This window comes from Lycium barbarum, chromosome 2, assembly GCF_019175385.1.
Source record: "Lycium barbarum isolate Lr01 chromosome 2, ASM1917538v2, whole genome shotgun sequence".
Lineage (NCBI taxonomy): Eukaryota > Viridiplantae > Streptophyta > Magnoliopsida > Solanales > Solanaceae > Lycium > Lycium barbarum.
In genome coordinates, this window is record NC_083338.1 from 152193665 (window position 1) to 152213212 (window position 19548).

Below are 19548 nucleotides of genomic sequence, written 5' to 3' on the forward strand. Positions count from 1 at the left end.
TTAATAAGTTCTTATTTTTAAAAAGGTGAGGTGCTTGACTAAGTTTTTGGGAGAAAATAAGTGTTTTTTTTGGAGTAGCAGAAATAGTTTTCCAGAAGCTAAAAAAAAACTTTTGCCCAAAAGCACTTTTTTGAGAAGTACTTTTGAGCAAAATATACTTAGAAACACTTTTTAAAAGTTTGGGCAAACACTAATTGCTGCTCAAAAGTACTTTTTAAATCGATTGATTAAACACAAACTGTTTTTCGCCACAAGTACTTTTCAAAACACTTTTTAAAATAAGCTGATTTTAGAAGTTTGACCAAACAGACTATAAGACACTTAAACTGAAATAGAGGGAGTACTTTTTATTGGCACCGTATTCTCCTGCTTTTTTACGAGTCCCGGGTCCAAACTTAAAATATAAAAATAATGAATTTAATTGAGGAAGTATAAATTGGCTATGATTACTTTGTCTTCTCAGATATTCCCATCATCCATGATCCAATCCATTGTCATTCTGAGTTTCTAATATTTGACTGTTTTGGGCAATTCTGTCATTTGTGATAAAAGTTTTAATTTTGGGATCATTGATGTATTTTATCACGTCTAATGCAATTGAATTTCCTTTTTCAGGAAGCATTTGTCAACTGCGATCTACAGTGTAAATTCCCCTAAGCCTCGGTCTCAATTTAAACCACATTTTAATAATTATTTAGATGCAAAAGAAAAGGAGATGGTATCTGTTCTGTCTTTTGGGCTCTTATATTATAACTAGATGGCCTATGCCCGTGCTGCGCACGGCTCAACATTTCGGATTATAGTGTATCTATGTATATGTAGTTATGTTTATATATATATACATACTATGTTCAAAATACGATTAATATAACATTGTAGTTTGTGCTCCGTATCTAAAAATTTATTTTATTCGTGTTTGCTACGAAAATTTATTAATACTTTTTAAAAGAAAAGATTTGTTTAAAAGAAAACTATTTTCTTCTCTTTGAGATAAAATAATAGCAATATTTAAGCATCAGTTGATACTTTCAATTTTAATTCGATTAATTTAAAAGTGTAAAATACTTATTATTTTTTATCAAATTTTGATTTGGATAATTCTAATTCAAATTATTAAATTAATTTTACATGTTTGAAACGAAACAAAGTAGAAATTAATTTTCTATTTAAACGAAGAAATGCTATTTTTTAATTTTTGATAAATATTCTTAGTTTAACTCATTTTACTTGTCATGTTGTCTTTTGCATGGTTTTTTAAGGAAACGCGAATTAGAATTATAATTTGACTAATTTATCTTATTCATTATTTGATCTTCATTTGATATTAATCTCTTTTCACATTTATTAGAGTAAGAATAAAAATAAAAAAGTAATTAAATTGTATGTTATTTTTTAAATATATATATTTTAAGTATATTTATTTTAGTAAACATAATAATATAATAAAGTATTTCTATCTACTTTTTAGAAGAGTTGGTAATATAAAGTATAAAACGTCATTTTTTTTGCCTTAAATAAAAAAAGTAGGTGGAACCACAAAGGATTTTTTTTACTCTTAAATAAAAAAATAGGACCGAACACGGACGACGATGTTGCCTCTATAAACTGACTCTTCTATATAGTAGTAATAGTAAAGTAATACATATAATTTTTTTATCAAAATTTGATTTGGATAATTCTAATTGAAATTATTATATTAATTTTATATGTTTAAGATGAAACGAAGTAGAAATTTGATTTTTTATTTAAATGAAGAACTTCTATTTTTTTTATTTTTACTAAATATTTTTTGTTTAACTCATTTTACTTGTCATGTTGTTTGTTACATGTTTTTTAAGGAAACGTCAATTAGAATTAGAATTTCACTAATTTACCTTATTAATTATTTGATCTCTATTCAATATTATTTTTTCTTTTATGACATTAATCTCTTTTCACATTTATTAGAGTAAGGAAATATGAAAAAGTAATTAAATTCTATCTTATTTAAATATATAAGTATTTTAAGTATGTTGCTGTACAATAATTTCATGTGCTCCCACTAATGGGTTGATACGCATGTGGCAATGAATCCATCATTATTGATTTAATTGTTTGATTTTCTAAGCATTTTTTTTAACATTGTTTGTTTTTTCAATATGGGATTCATTTTTTTTTAATATTAGTTGTTGTTTAATATATATGGGGCCTACATTTTTTTCCAAAGAGTTTGGATGTGGTGGGTTCCACTTTTTTTTTTTTTTTTTAATACTGGTTGGTGTTTAATATGGGGCCATGAAGAACTTCTATTTTTTAATTTTTAGTAAATATTTTTTGTTTAACTCATTTTACTTGTCATGTTATTTTTTACACGTTTTTTAAGGAACCGTCAATTTGGGGTCCACTTTTTTTTCCCGTGAGTTTGGATGTGGTGAGTTCCACTTTTTTTTTTTATTGCTCGGTGTTATTTAGTATGGGGCCCACCCTTTTTTTTTTTTTTGAAGGGACAACAGACGATGAAGCATTGGTTTAGACCCATGCTTTATATAGTTTCTTTTTTTTTTTTTTTTTTTTTATATTGCTTGGTGTTGTTTAGTATGGGCCCACCCTTTTGAACATTATTAGTTTGCACTATTTTTATGCATAATATATATATATATATATATATATATGTTCAAAACACGATTGATATAACATTGTAATTTGTGCTCCGTATCTAAAACTTTATTATATTAGTGTTTGCTAAGAATACAAAGTCTGATTTTTTTTTTTTGAATATGGGATTAACTTTTTTTTTTATATATATATTGCTTGATTTTTTCAATATGGGATACTATGTTCAAAACACGATTAATATAACATTGTAGTTTGTGCTCCGTATTTAAAACTTTATTATATTAGTGTTTGCTACGGATACGCATGGTGTTTAATATGAGGCCCACAATTTTTTTTTAACATTGTTTATTTTTTTAATACAGGATTCACTTTTTTTTTTACCCTTTTGAACATTATTAGTTTGCACTATTTTTATGCATAATTGATGAGTCGTGAAATTACGCGATATTCGATGCTAATTCCTTAAGTTTTTGCGACTCTTTAAGCACTTTTGTTGTTACTTTGTGTGTATTTTTGTTGTTTTGTAGGAAAAGATGCCCGGAGAGCATAAAAGAGCAAAATGGATCAAAATGGAACAAAATAGAGCAAAACAAGCCAAGTAGCTGAAATGAGTGATCAGAAGAAACCAAGTGAAAAGAAAGTCAAAAAGAGGCCAAACTGGATATTTTTGCAAAACTGTCAAAACTGGACAGTTTTGCAAAAACGGGACAGAACTGCAAAAAATGGGCAGAACTGCAAAAACTGAAAGTTGGGGTATATTTTGTCATTCTTTTAAACTTGGAAGAATTAGAGGAGCTACAAAAAGAGAGCTTAGGGCAAAACATTATCATCTTTTGCCAATTTGCAAGTTTTGGAGACTAGGGTTTTCACCTACACCATTGGAGGAGAAGATTGGAGGAGAAGATTGGAACACTTTAATGAGATAATTCTTAAACCTTTCTTCAATTCCTTGTTTTGTATTGAATATTTTAGTGTGTAGTATTTCATTTCTAGACTTGAATCTTGTTTATGAAAATATTCTCGATTAAAGTTTGGATTGAAACTCTTGTTTTGCTTATGTATTGAATGATTCTTATTGCTATTGAAGTGGGTCTTTGTTGATTTAATTAATCTCGTTCTTGAATGTTTCCAAAGGGATTAGCTAACCCTCGGACTCACCCATTTACTTAGATTGAGCTTGGAAAAGGAAATCTAGGTTGGGAAAGTTTAATTAACAAGAATTTGGGTCATTAAACTCATCTAATAACTTGAGCTCGGAAGAGGATAGTTACTTGAGGTTAAACTGATTGTGCCTAATATCACACTCTAAGACTTGGAAAAGCTTAGAGTGAAATTCATTGATTTGGTTGGAAGACTTTCAATGAGATTTTAGATATCATTATCTATTGACATAAACCCGTTCTTAGTTGTAAAATCGTGAAATACATTGGATCGTTACTTGAGTGTAATTTCCTTTGTATCCGAACTTGTGGCCATTGATCATTTTACTTGCTTTCTAGGTTAGTTTACATTTCCGCATTAGTCATAATTTTCTCAAAAACCCAAAATATTATCCATCGTTTGACTTTAGCGTAGTTGGTGAAAGTTCCTTACTTCCTTAATCGCCTAGCATATTGTTCCCTGTGGGATCGACCCCGACTCATAGTTGGGTAAATATATTGCATACGATCGTGTACACTTTCTCTTTGAGGAGTGTATTTGGACGTTATCAATAATATATATATATATATATATATATATATATATATATATATATATATATATATATATATATATGTTCAAAACACGATTGATATAACATTGTAATTTGTGCTCCGTATCTAAAACTTTATTATATTAGTGTTTACTAAGAATACAAAGTCTGAATTTTTTTTTTTGACATTATTTATTTTTTTAATATGGGAATAACTTTTATATATATATATATATATATATATATATATATATATATATATATTGCTTGATTTTGTCAATATAGGATACTATGTTCAAAACACGATTAATATAACATTGTAGTTTGTGCTCCGTATTTAAAACTTTATTATATTAGTGTTTGCTACGGATACGCATGGTGTTTAATATGAGGCCCACAATTTTTTTGTTTAACATTGTTTATTTTTTTAATACGGGATTCATTTTTTTTTAATATTGCTTGATTTTGTTAATATGGGGTCTACTTTTTTTTTTCCGTGAGTTTGGATGTAATGGGTTCCACTTTTTAGGGGGGGCCCAAAATTTTTATTTTTTTTACAATTTTTTATTTTTGTGGGCCTGTTTAATATTGGGGAGGGGGGCCCAAATTTTTTATTTTTTTTTTAATTTATGGGGGGGGGGGGGGGGGGGCAGGGGGGAATAAAATTTTTTATTTATGGGGAGGGGCCCACGACGGACGACGAAGAGTGAGTAAAACTCACTCTTCTAAATAGTAGATTTCTATTTTCGACAATAATAAAATTATGATAATTTTCACACAAAGTCAAGTTAATTAGCAACAAAAATAATATATTCAGTGTAATTCTACAAGCGTAGTCTGGGGAGGGTTGTGAAGCTAGAGAGGTTATTCTGATAAGTCAAAATTAGGATGTAATAAATTAAGCAATAGATAAAAGAATATCGACATTAACTCGTATAGCAATTTCACATATCAATATAACAATGGCACAACTCAAAACAAATTACTTTCCACTGTTCACTTTTACTTGTTCAGTTTGGACTTTGCACAATTTTTAAGAAATTAGATACAAGAGGCTCGTGTTAAGCCCGAGCCCAACTCAAAATATAAAAATAATAAATTTAATCAAAGAAGTATAAAATGGCTGTAAAAGATGTTAAGTAGTTAATTCTCGAAGACATTTGATACTCTGAGCTAATCTATTAAAGTCATCCCACTAATCAAATTCAGAGGAAAACAAGATCTAATAAGCTCTAAAGATATAAATTTATTTTATTTTATTTTTTTATAAAAATGACTTGTGCGCGCATAAGAATAAAGTTCACACTAAAACTTAGAATTGAAATATATATTTTCGAAAAAATGTGTTGCCCAAAAAAAAAATCGTAGCTGATTTTATATATTTTGGACCAATTATTTTTTTTATTATATTCAATACAAAAAACAAAATTTAATTTTTAATAAAAACAGGAAGAATGATGTATCAAGAAATTAGTGGTAGATAAAGTAAATAGTTCAAAAATAAATAAGTAATAAGAAGTAACAATTTCATGACATAACAACTAAAATTTTACAATTTATATTTCAAATATATAAAAGCAAAATTTTATTTTAGGCATTTAGTATTGTATTTTTCGTTGTAGATAAAGTTACTATTTCAGACTCATTTTATGTTTATTTAAGAACTCGTGTATGACTTTAAATTTTAATATGTGCATTTATTTTCACTTATATTAGCAAAGACCCGCGTTTTCATTTTCAATAATCATCTGAACAAATAAACAGTAAAAATATATTTGCCCGCAGTGTTTACCCTAATTACTCTACTTTAATATGGTCAAGTCAAAAATTAAGGTTAGGATATGTATTAATTAAAGTATAGTTTAGGAATAATAGTATAAGTTAAAACATGTTTCGGGTACTTATTGGGTCAGTATAAATATTGTGTGCTCGTGATTTTTTAGGCAAATAAAATAAAATAGTTTTATAAGGATATTAGTACATCTTAATATTTTTCGGCAAATAAGCATAATAATTTTATAAGGATATTAATTCAAGTAAATTAATAAATTAAAAATTTGTAAAACTATACTTGTAAATTGACAAATCATATGAACTTACGAAAGAAGAATTTGTTTAAAGGTTTAATAAAAATAGATAAATGAATACCGAAAAATATGGTGTAAGACATGTTTAAATGTATGATAAGACCCAACAGAAAATAAAAATTTGCTCCAAATTGTTTAAATTCACCAAAATGCGTAAGGAGAAATAATGCAAAATACAACCCAATAAGGGGTAAAAGTAGCCCAAAAGTTACAGTACTACAGACCAACAGGAATTTGCTAGGAAAACGTAACTCGAAAAATAAAATTCTCATACTATCCCTGCCAGTATTACAAAAACTTGTTATTCCAGGATAAATTTATATGTGCCAAAAGAAAAGCCCAGTTAAGTACAAAACTGTAAACCCATCGTTCTCTTCTTATATATCCACGTAAACCCTGCTATATAGTATAAAATAAATTAGAGCAGTAACAACAGTTGAGAAAAACCTTAATAACAATGAGGATTAACGTTACTGAAATCAGAACCCTAATAGAAAATGGTGTTAGAAATCGTCACCGTTCTATGTTTGTCATCATTGGTGACAATTACCGTGACCACGCATGCACTTTTCCTTCCTCTTTTTTTTTTTTTTTTTTTTTTTTTTTTTCACGGATTTTTTCAAAAATATACACCTTTTGAAAATATTTACGCCACTAATATACAACATTATACAATGCTACATACAACATTATACCTGGGAATTATACATGGGAAAAAGCATTAGACATAACGTAGCAACCTTGTATAACGTGTATAAAGGTGTTAATACACAAATATGAGCTAATTGGGTGTTTATATACAAAATATGCGCTACGCGGAGTAAATATTTTCAAAAATAATCATACAACGTAATTTTTTTTTTATCAGCATAATTGTTGTTAAAAAGTTGAATTTAATTCTAATTCTTTTTCTTTTTATTTTTTTATTTTATAAAACAGATTGTTAATTTGCATAACATGTTGAGCAAAGCTGTAGTGAGGTCAAAGCCTACTGTGCTTTGGTGCAACAAGGACAAACTTGAACTTAGCAGGTTGGTTCTCTACTTATTCCCATTTTTTTTTTTGAATTGTGGATATAGTTGTTTTTGTTAAATTTTCAAAACTATACAGCCCAACATAAAATATTACCAACGTAGCCCAATATACAATTCTCCATCCGTCCCAATTTATGTGGCACATTTCGGATTTTGAGATTCAAACAAGTCTTTCTTTGACCATAATTTTTTCATATATCTTTTAAATATTTTGAATTGTTAATTTTTGAATATTTTTTATGTAGTTTCCAAATATGTAAATTTTATTTAAAAAAATTAAAAATTCATGCCCGAATTCACGATCAATATTAAACTGTTAGACTCTCGAAATCCGAACCGTGCCACATAAATTGGGACAGAGGGAGTATTATACAACATTATACCGGGGGAAGGCATTATACATAATGTATTAACCTTGCATAAAAGTATATAAAAGGTGTTTATACACAAGTATGGGTTAAAACGGGTAACAAACTCAAAATACAGGCTACGTGGCATAAATATTTTCTCCCAGTATTCATAGAGCATAATTTTGCCTAATTTTTGCCCTTTATTAAAATATGAATTTGTTAATTCTATGTGGAAGTTAAGATTATATGTTGCAATTTGAATAAAACTGTCATGGATTTTATTTGACATAAAGAAACTGTGTAAAATCTATGAAGCTGCTTGACTAAAATTCTTGACTTTGTTGTAGCAGTTATTCTATCCTACCCTCTCATGGCACCACTTGTGCGATTACACTGGGTATGTTGTTGTTGTTGTTGTAGCAGTTATTCTGTCCTACCCTCTCATGGTACCACTTGTGGGATTACACCGGGTATGTTGTTGTTGTTATTGTAGCAGTTATTCTGTAGAGTTACAATATGATAAAACGTAGGCTGAAGTTTGATGTTAGTTTTAGCTTTATATCTAGCAAATATCCAGGCACTGGAGGGTCATTCTTTTTGTGGAGGTTGTTATATTGGGTTGAGTATCTTGTGAGTGATACTTTGTTCTGTGTTCTTTTTTTCACTGTGTTCATCTCAGTTTGTGAGTGGATGTTATTAGTCATTTAGACAGTTTCTCAATGATAGAGGCAATCATCTTTTTGCAGTCACAAGGAAAAGAGAAAGAAGCAAATTAAAAAAATTATGCAGCAGGGAGTACTGGACCCTGAAAAAGTAGACCCTTTTGAACTTTTCATTGAAACTGGAGGCGTCAGCTTTTGCTTGTATAGAGATTCAGAAAGAATTCTAGGAAACACTTATGGCATGTGCATACTACAGGTAAATGAGAGGTTTTAAATTTCCATAAGTTATTTGCAGCAAATCGACTACCGATTTCCTCTTTTAAGCCTCTATGTAAATGTAATCGTGATCTTTTGGAAAATTTCATTTCTTATCCTCTATAATGTTCTAGGATTTCGAGGCTTTGACACCCAATCTTCTTGCAAGAACAATAGAGACAGTTGAAGGTGGTGGGCTAATTGTATTGTTGATTCACACTTTGCCCTCTCTTAAGCGCCTCTACACCATGGCCATGGTACACTCTAGTCCCCTTTCTAGACTGGAAACCTTTGAATAAGTAGTAGATTCTTGATGTTCCTTCCTTTTTACTTCGTATTTGTTTTTCCTTTCTTGCTCCTTTATTGCTAAATAAGATTTCAACTGATCTCACACACACATGCACATACAAGAAGAAGAATATTTGAATGAAGAAGCTACTACTGGCTTGCAGATTGCTAATTGGCTTTCTATGCGTGCTTAATCTTAAGACTTACCAAGGTTTCGTGAAGTGCAGGATGTTCACCAGAGATTTCGTACGGAATCCCATTCACACGCTATCCCTCGCTTTAACGAGCGTTTTGTACTCTCTCTTGCATCATGTGAAACATGTATTTTCATGAATGATGAATGGAAAATTCTACCAATCTCCTCTTACGTGAAGAATATTACTGCTCTTCCTGGATCAATTCGGTCGTGAGTTGTTCTATTTACTGATTTCTATATCTTAGGTGATAGGCACTGGATTCAGGTGATGGTCCATATATATAAATTATAGTTCTCATATACAATTACACCATATTGGAGGTTGAACTGTGCAAGAATTACTATTTCTGGAGTCACTTGCACAGGGTAAACTATCTTTGATAGTCTCTTGATATAAGAGTTCATGATTCTTTCTTTGATTTACTTTGATAAAGAATTCTGAGGGGCTTTCAGAAGCAGAAAGGGAATTAAGGTATTTAAAAGAACAGTTGAATGAAGACTTCCCTGTCGGTCCTCTTATTCGTGAATGCCGTACCTTGGACCAGGTTAGTTACTTTGCTTGAACTGTGAGAATTGGCATTTCTTTTGTTCTCTGAATATGTCATTCGTAGCCATTTACTAGACTATGTGGAACTAACCCCCAAAGAGTTACTTGCATGCAAGGTAGATGTTTTAACTGAGTTATTCTATATAACAGAGGATTAACAGGAGGTAATGACTTGGTAAAATTTAAATTTACGGTGGACATTTTGTCCTTTTCTTTTGCGGCGGAATGTTGGATTGGTTGCAACCACTGGTAACCAGAATCATTAAGTAATCAGACAATATGCAGTTAATAGGAAGACCAAGTCAAAATTGTGAGAGTTGTCAGCACATTGAAAATTGGATTGGTTGCAACCACTGCATTAACTGCATATTGAAAATTAACTGTCGACAAGTCAAAATTGTGCCAGCACATAAAAGTTCTAATGTTATTTTTTTTCTTAATTTTTGATGAAGTCACCAAAAGTAGATTTCTCCATCCAAAGTGTTGATAATGAATACAGACTAAAGAAGCCGCTCGTTGAATTGTGCAATCCTGTTGTTGTAGAATCATACAGTTCGGTTGGGCCAACTACTCGTAAATAGAACAAAGCTTCACATACTTGTGATAAATGGAACAGAGCTTCACTTACTAAGTAAAAGAATATGACTTGCTGATAAAGAAATATCACTTTGTGGGCTCTGAATCTTGAAGTTAGGAATTTTTACTAGCATGTTAAGTCCTCATTGCTTCAGTTATTGTCTGTTAAAGTTATTGCATTTCCCTTTCATGCAAAACAAGTTCTTTTTCTTCCATGCTTTCATTAAATAAATCTTAAGTCTTTTCTAATTGTTTTTTTTTACATTTTTGAACGAACTATTTTAACTAGCTTAAATTGATGGATTCAATATCGAACTTTATAATACCGAGTTCACCATAAATAGCAGTTGTCTGTCGACTGCAAATTTAAATCTTTTGTCCTGTTACTGTAAATTGATATTAATCCAACAATATGATACAGGGAAAAGCAGTGATCACATTTCTTGATGCTATCCTGGATAAGACTCTCCGAAGCACTGTTGCTCTGATTGCTGCTCGTGGCCGGGGGAAGTCAGCTGCTCTTGGGTTGGCAATTGCAGGGGCTGTTGCTGCAGGGTAAATCTGGTTTCGGTTTCAATATTCGTTCCCCTTTGCTATACTTTTTTCTTCTTTTTAATAAAGGTGGTGTCCGGGCCAACTTGCGCGCACCTTGACTAAATACACCGGATACGTGCTACCTCCCACCAGCAACAGGTACCAGGTAACTCAGTCCACCCAGGGTTAGACGGATGGAAGAAATAACCTAGTGTTCTTTTTCTTCACTAGGGTTTGAATCTGAGATCTCATGGTTCTCCACCCACTTTATTGACCACTAAGCTACACCCTTGGGTTCCTCTATGATCCTACTTTGTGCTTTCCTAACTTCTATAGTTTGCTATTACATTTACAGGTATTCCAATATTTACGTAACAGCGCCTAGTCCTGAAAATCTGAAAACTCTGTTTGACTTTGTCTGTAAGGGTTTCGCTATGCTCGAGTACAAGGTATGATGCGGATATATCTGTTTGAGCTTGGTCGATTTGCATAGTCTCTATGATATCTATCTTTTCCCGGGATGTTAGTTTTATCTTCGAGTCAGCCATTTTGCCCTTCAAGTCCTTTTAAGTGAGAAAATGCTCCCCCTGCTAAAACATGCCCAGTAAACAAAGCATCCGTGTTAGCAGGGTTCAGGAAGGCCCATACAAAGCATCCCGCGTTAGGTGAGAAAATGCTTCCCTGCTGAAATATGCGTAGAAACGTAAACATGGTGTAAGAATTTCTTAAAGTTCTCGTGTAAGGATTTTTCCCCGTCTCACGTATAGTTGTACCTGAGATTGATTTCACGTTCTGCTGACAGTATATAGAGATATTGTGACTCACTATATGCTTCTTTTACAGGAACACCTTGATTATGATATTGTGAAAAGCAATAATCCGGAGTTTAAAGAATCTACCGTGAGGATCAACATCTATAAGCAGCACAGACAAACAATTCAGGTCAGTAATATTCATTTACTTCATCATGTCTAATGCCATTAAGTTCCTTTTTCTGGGTTTCTGATATTCTCTGCATCGTTTATGCAATGCCAGTATATACTACCACATGAGCATGAAAAGCAATCACAAGTGGAATTGTTGGTGGTTGATGAAGCAGCAGCTATTCCGTTACCTGTTGTCAAATCTTTGCTTGGTCCGTACCTCGTCTTCCTTGCATCAACTGTGAACGAGTATGGGCTAGTGTTGTCCTTAGTTCCCGTCTAGTAATGTTATGCTCTCTAAAGAACCTCCTTTGCCACTATATATTGTTTCTCGTAGTTGTTTCTTAAACCAAAGAACCTCCTTTGCCAATATATGTTGCTTCTTGTAGTTTTGTCTCTTACTCACTTATACGACAGAAGAACTATTTCTGAACGCTATTCTTGTTATCTTTTTAAAAGCTATGAAGGTACTGGAAGATCGTTATCATTGAAGTTGCTGCAGCAACTAGAGGAACAAAGTCAGAAGTCCAAAAGTGCAGATAATGCACTTTCAGGTATTTCAGCTCCACTTTTGGTAGTGTGCTTAGAAGTTACTAAAAGCCAGGAGATACATCTGGAATTGTACTTGAATTTGTTAAGTAACATAGTCTTTCTTATCTTAATTCATGCCTTAAATTGTGCCTTGGACAATGCAGGTTTGGTGGTTAATTCAGATCTTAGGGTAGTTTTCTATGACTGAATTTTTGCATCTAAAACCATTTATTTTGGTGAATAAGGCTGGAGTTATTAAAAGTAAATACTCATAATACATGCTTTTAAAAGAATTCGAACTCCAAAAGTCTTGCAGGTCCACTTGCAAATTTAAATGATGGAAAGTTTCCTATGACTGGAAATTCCAATTTAATTAAATGCTGACAATACACTCGTCTTTAAAAATATTGCTTTCTCTCAGGGCTTTGTTCATTCGTAAGTGTCACTCTTTTTCTATGGTGTACTTTTGCCTCTCATGATTATCCATGATTGAAGTAGTGTTATGTCAATTGTGCAAGGTCTGTGCAAAATATTGTTTCTTTCATCTAGTTGTTTCAAATTTAAGTTTTCCCCTCAAATGTAGGTAGGCTTTTTAAAAAGGTAGAATTGAGTGAATCCATTAGATATCCTTCTGGCGATCGCATTGAACGGTGGATTAATGCTTTGCTCTGTTTGGATGTTACAAATACTATTCCAAGTATCAGAAGGTAAAACTTCTTTGGCTTAACGTAGTTCCTACAGAAGTCTTGGTCATCTTGGATATATTGTGATCCTTTTCCATTGAAACATTTGCAGCGAATGATGGCCCTCTATGTTGCTTCTCATTACAAAAATTCTCCAAATGATTTAAAATTGATGGCTGATGCTCCAGCTCACCACTTGTTTGTGCTACTAGGTATATTTAAAACAAGGTTGATGCTTTTTAATAAAAGACAATAGATTAATTGCGCATTAAGTAAATGCAAGAGCGCCTAACTAATTGTTTTTGCAGGCCCTGTAGATGAGTCAGAAAATCGTCTTCCTGATATTCTATGTGTCATCCAGGTTAGTGGTCTTGTTTGATAAGTTAATCATGTATGGTTGATTTTATGAGTCCTTTCTGATAAGGACAGTACTCTTTGGCCTCGAACCCGGACAATGACATTGTATGTGTTTATCTCTCTCATGCGGGGCGAAATTTGATCATTTTTCGTTCATCAAATGAATTGAGGGCAAAATGTAAAACATTAGATAAGATTACCAAAAAAACATTAGATATGAGGAGCCAAAGTCAAAGACCAGCCCATTTTAAGGACAACTCGAGCAATTTTCTAATTGAAGTTTTTGCACGGATTTTGTCTTGCAGACGCACCAGTCTTTAATTTTTGCCTCATTTAATGAAAATATCTAGATCCGTTTCGCTTGGCATAAATGTTATAGCATTTTTATTTTTGAGAATTGAATTTTTGTCTCGTCCAGCACAAGTTCCGTAGGAATAAAGTTATGCAGCATGAGTTGTGTAATGCTTTTCAGATTATGTTGTGTGTTGAAAGTTTTACCGTGTTTGGTATAACTTGTGGGATGTTATGATATTTATGCCGAGCGAAATATAAATTTTTCCGAGTGAAATCTAAACTCATGTTGTTTTTTAGATTTTGTGGAGTGTTGAAAGTTTTACCGTGTCCAGCATAACTTGTGGAATGTTACGATATATATATATATATATATATATATATATATAAAGCTTAGTGTAAACTTTGCAGAGTGAAATTTAAACTTATACGACGCTAATGCTGAAGGGCAAAAATTAAAGACCAACACGTTTTCAGGACAATCTGTACAAAAATTTCTTTGAAATTTAGTCCAAAAATCTTATGGACTGATCACATAAAATTATAGGAAAAATTGCATGGTTTGTCCTTCAAATGGGTCGGTCTTTAATTTTTTTCCCTTAAAATCGAACTTATGCCTAGCATGACATAAGTTCTTTAAGGGCCCCAATATAACTCGTGAGATATTATGATGTGAAATATATAAACTTATACTTAGTAAAAAAATTATTTGTAGGCAAAAATTAAGGGGCAATTTGTAGGATTGGTATGGTCTTTAATTTTTATCCTCTGCCTTTGCAAATTCTGCCCAGCCATGCAAATTTTTCCTTAAGGCCCAAAATTCTGCCTTAGACGGAATTTGCATGGTCAAATTTGCAAAATTCTGTCTTAAGGCAGAATTTACAAAGGCAGAGAATAAAAATTAAAGACCACAAATTTCAGGGCAAAACTTAAAAGACCACCAATTGGAAGGGCTAAAATGAAAGACCACCCGAAATGAAGGACAATCCGCGCAAAAAACAAAGAAAATTAAGGACAAATGACCCAGAATTTATAATGTTCCACTACATGGACCGGGTTAAAGATTTAGTGGGCCCTACAACGTTTATATAAATGGAAAAGCGGAGCGCCCTTCATATGCTCGCTTGCTTGCATTGCACCACAGGTTTACGCTCTTCTTTCAAATTTCAATTTCAATTTCAATTTCAATTTCTGCGTTGATGAAAGTTACTCTTGATTCGAAACCTCGATTTTAAGTGTTTTCCACTAATATTAATTCCCCTTTACTTGCAGAGTAAATAATAATAAAGTAGTAGCATTTTTATTGATATGTAGATGTCCTGTTTAATATCCTGCTTTGCTGTTTAATTTCCTTTGCACATCACTTGTTTGATAAAAGTCCCCTTCCATTCAAAAGGGAAAAGGGTTAAATATAACCTTCTACTTTCAAAATATGGAAAGTTGACATTCTGTTTTGGACAAACTAAAAAGGAAAGTGTGCCACATAAATTGGGACAGAGGGAGTAGTATTTTTATTGATATGTAGATGTCTTGTTTACCATACTTCTATGCTGTTTGCTTTTTAAGTTTAGCTATTTGCTTTAATTTTCTTTGCACATTACTTGTTTGATAAAAGTCGCCTTCCATTTAGAAGGTACAAGGGAAAAGGGTTAAATTTACCCTTCTACTTTTGAATAATCCATAAGATACTAAGTAGGCGTTTCGCCATAGAAACCTAATACTTTTCACTTTATTTGGAATTTTTGAAGCTGGAGTTGAAGATGAAGTTGTGTCTGGTTATAGCTTTTGCAAAGAATATTTGGTTGTTTGAATGTACTGAAAGTGAAAACAGGGTTTTAGGTGTTTTCCAAGTTGTATTTGAATTTTTCATGGTCAACCCGCTGATTTTTAAATAAAGTGAAAAAAATTTCAGGAAAAAAGTGAATAATTTTCATGGCCAAACGGGTCCTAAATTTCAGATATTACGTACATGGTGTAGAACTAAACCAGAATTACCAAATGTTCAACTTCCTAAATTATAAGAACAAAATTAGACAAATTGAAGTTAGCAACACCATGGTGAGAAAACTCTAAAACCCTGTAAGTTCCCTGTAATTATAAACAGGACTCAACTACAACACAATCAAAATACGTAGTATCAAATTTAGAGGATGTATTGATGTTAGTATAGATTAACGAAACCAGAAAAGATATCATTTTAAGTTATTAACTTTTATATGAAAATATCAAAAGATATATATGGATAATAACCTCCATTAGTCGAACTTCTTAGTTTATGTTGTGAGGACTCAATCCCTCTTCAGTTAAATATGGTAATAGCGATCAAAATATTAATACAATATTTACGGTGTAATTAACGAAGGAACATTTTGATGCATTCACTGGCAGAGTAATTATTACTGTAGTAATACAAAATTAGATGTACACACATAATAGTTTAAGACTAGAACATGAAAATGAATTGTGTCGTGATTCGTTCTTAATCACGATGACTAACGAATAGCTTTGGCACCACCAGATTCCTCATCGCCCAGCCTTCCTTTGAACATTAAAAGGGACAGATTTCTGATGTAGAAGTGCTCCAAATAGAAGGGATTTTGGGAATTGGGGGAGTCTGTTGGGGTTAAGGGTAAGATTGATGACTTTGTCAATCATGGGGGCAGATTTAGCCACATAGTATAACGGAGGAGAAATATGACCAATATTTGAAAGTAGAAGGGTAAATCTGGCCCTTTTCCCTTAAAAGAATGGTCCATTGATCCTAAGTAAATATGATTCTAGACCATTTTTCAGTATAAACCATATCTCCATATCTATACCTACAACCCGGTGCGTGATCATCCAGGGAGCGAGAAAGGTCGCATCCAGAGGGTAAACCAAGTGAAGTATATAACAACTAAAACATAGTAACTACTAAGTTATAATTGTAGTAATGGGGTTCAACGGCCATATTACAGAGATTGAGAGACTCTAATACTTGGTCTACTCAATTAAAACTAAACAAAAAAACTGAATTTGGTTTTGTCAAACTAGTTTTAGAATGCAGCTTGATTCAAATTAAGACAATAATGAAAAGAACGTCTGAGAGGGGTTCCTTTTTAGTAATCTAGATGTCAATATAAGCCACTTAATAGCGAGGTAAATATTGGGCAACCGTTAGCCTTAAAACACAAGCAGGTCTAAGATAGTTTATTTTCCTGAAAAAATATATCCTTGAGTGATCCATGTAAAGTAGAATATTTCAATCATGGGTTACATTCTACTCCAGCAATTTCTAGTGTGTCAACTAAAGCTTTTCTCACTAACCTATCTTCTTCACAAATTAAGAAATACTGACATCTTTATTGTGCAGAAACTATTCTTTTAGGGGTCGTTTGGTTTGTAGATAAGTTATACAAAGATTATAATGCGGGATTAGTAATGCAGAGATTAGTTTATACTGGACTTGTAGTACATAGATATTTCTTGTTGGGTGTTTTTTTCATTGTACTAAAAGTTGAATATACAAAATATTTTTTAAAATATGTGTTTACTTGTTAAACTAGAAAGCAATGAGTTTAAAATTATTTTAGAGTTTATTGTTAGTCCTTTCAAAGAAATAAATACGAATGGCGGAGAAGAAGCAATGCTGATATGAACTCAACCAAAATACTATGGACAAGGTATTGCTAGCCATTTAACTTAGAATAGTAAGAACCGTATAATTTCTAAAGACAACGTCAATATAATTAAAGCTGAATCTTGTTTTCCTAGGTGGTTTACTGGCCCTTCTTTTGGTTTGATAGGTTGCGTGACTCTTAGGTTGGTATTACTTGTCTCTGGTGCTAAATAGATACTTGAAAGGAAGAGTAGAATTAGTAGTGGTATGCCATTTCTTTCTCTCAAAAAGATGTCCAGTTTTTAAGAAACAAGTTATCCAGATGTGACCTAGTGGTCAGTGAAGTGAGTGAAAAACTATGAAGTCTCAGGTTCAAATCTCAGAGGAGACAAAAACACAGGTGATTACTTCACATCTAGATCTATCCAAGTCTTGGTGAATAGAGTTACCCGTTACGTGTTGGTTGGGAGGTAACATGCACCGCAAGCTGGCCCCAACACCATGGTTATAAAAAAAAGTAAACAAGTTAGCCATTTAAACTTGCTCTTTCTTGATTGCTTTGGCATAGTTATTACTACTATACTCTGAACAACACTCATTTGAACAACCAGATTTAGGAAAGAGAGACATGAGATAAGCCTAGAGAGCCTTAAGTTTTGGAGTCTTGGACCCACTGAGAACTGCTTGATATGCTTGAGCTTTCTTGTCCAGGACCTTTTCGAACTTTCATCTGCTGGAAGGCCACTGGCTTCTTTTGTTGAATACTCAAAATACTTTTCTGCATTGGGTTCTCTACTAGTTTTGACTACTCTCAGAGGTAGAGATGTTGCAAGATCATATCGTTGTACTTTCTTGATCTGATAATGTACTTGAAGTTTTTTTTTTTTGGGGGCGTGGGGGGAGGAATGATTTGAAGAAATCTTTGGATGCTTCCTTAGTCTTTTTTCTTGTATTTGATCTCTTTTAACAATTCTCTGTAAGTGTTCAAAATGATTGTATTTATCTCTTTCTATTAACTTTGTGGATGAAACTTTTCTCTCGATTAAATGAGCTTTCTGTGCCCTATGTATGTAGGAAGCATTCATCCCTTTTTTTGGGAAGTATGGCGAACTGGTCAGAACTTCCATACGAACTACTTGTTGCGATAGCAAAGCGTGTTACAGTGATGGAGGATTTCATTAGATTTGGTGTTGTTTGTAAATCATGGAGAAGTGCTGCTACCAAAGAAAATTTTGATGTGTCAGCGCCTCAAGTTCCATTTCTTATGTTGGCTGCTAATGTGGATGACGATTATCGAAGATTCTACTCTCTTTCCAAGGAGAAAATTTCTTGCAGAGTGTTCCTCCCAGAAGCTAGAGGGAAAATGTGTTTTCCAACGCAGGGATGGCTTTTCGCCGTGAACTATACAACAGGTATAGGAGAGATGACGTTGTTGCACCCTTTTTCACGCACCCAAATTTAGCTTCCTCCACCTACGGGCTTGAGAGATCAGGAATCAAAACATCTCTCTGTGACCATCAACCATGCTGTGTTATCTGCTAGCCCTTCCCTAACATCTGACTATGTTCTGACGATTTGCTATGGTCGGCCTAAATATCGTTTGGCTTTTTGGCGACCTGGAGACCTCTACTGGACCAAAATTCATATTGAAGAAGAAATTGGTGCATTCGTCCATATCCACTACTTTAATGGACAACTATATGTCATCCATGGGTGGAACCTAGTCTCGGTTATTGACATCGCAGAGCCTAGCACTCCTCAGCCTGTTGTAAAACCCCGCCTGGTTGTTGAGATGGACGATTTATCATTTGATGTAAGCCGGTACTATCTAGTTGACGTATCAGGTGCACTATTATTTGTTCAACAATTGTTGATTACAGACAATGAACCAAATGGATGGAAGACCAATAGATTTCGAGTATTTGAACTAGATGTACTCAGAGGAAAAGCAAAAGAGATTAAAAGCTTGGGAGAGAGAGCAATATTTTTGGGGTGTAATGCATCAATATCCATTGACTCTTCTGAACTAGTAGGAGTGAAGCCTAGCCACGTCTATTTTACCTATGAGTGGACATATTTATTTCACCAAGGATATGATTGGAGAGAGATAGGGGCTTACAGTCTTGAAGATGGAACCATTCAATCTTTTGATCAAGTCATTGCCGGTGTTGTTACTGTTTCCCCGGCAATTTGGGTTACACCATCATTCTGATATCAAAAAGGAATTGCACTTACCTTCATTACGTTTTGGATTTTAACACTCTTTAATCAGTTTAGTTGTACATTTCTCTGAACGTTTTGGTCTGTGATATTCAGTATGCAAATATGCCTCTTTAATTTGATATTCC

At 32.8% G+C, this 19548-nt stretch overlaps 1 protein-coding gene and 1 pseudogene across 1 annotated transcript; both read left to right on the forward strand.

The window, feature by feature from the left end:
- Window positions 1-6672: 6672 nt before the first annotated feature.
- On the forward strand, window positions 6673-18061 carry LOC132629170 (RNA cytidine acetyltransferase 2-like). Its single transcript, XM_060344897.1, is given in 14 exon segments — window positions 6673-6934; window positions 7315-7406; window positions 8506-8677; window positions 8811-8933; window positions 9192-9357; window positions 9587-9705; window positions 10705-10838; window positions 11173-11266; window positions 11661-11759; window positions 11853-11989; window positions 12200-12294; window positions 12855-13166; window positions 13263-13315; window positions 17912-18061. Coding segments are annotated over 14 exon segments (1848 nt in total). The 5' UTR covers window positions 6673-6832.
- On the forward strand, window positions 14627-19548 carry LOC132628196 (putative F-box protein At3g25750; annotated as a pseudogene).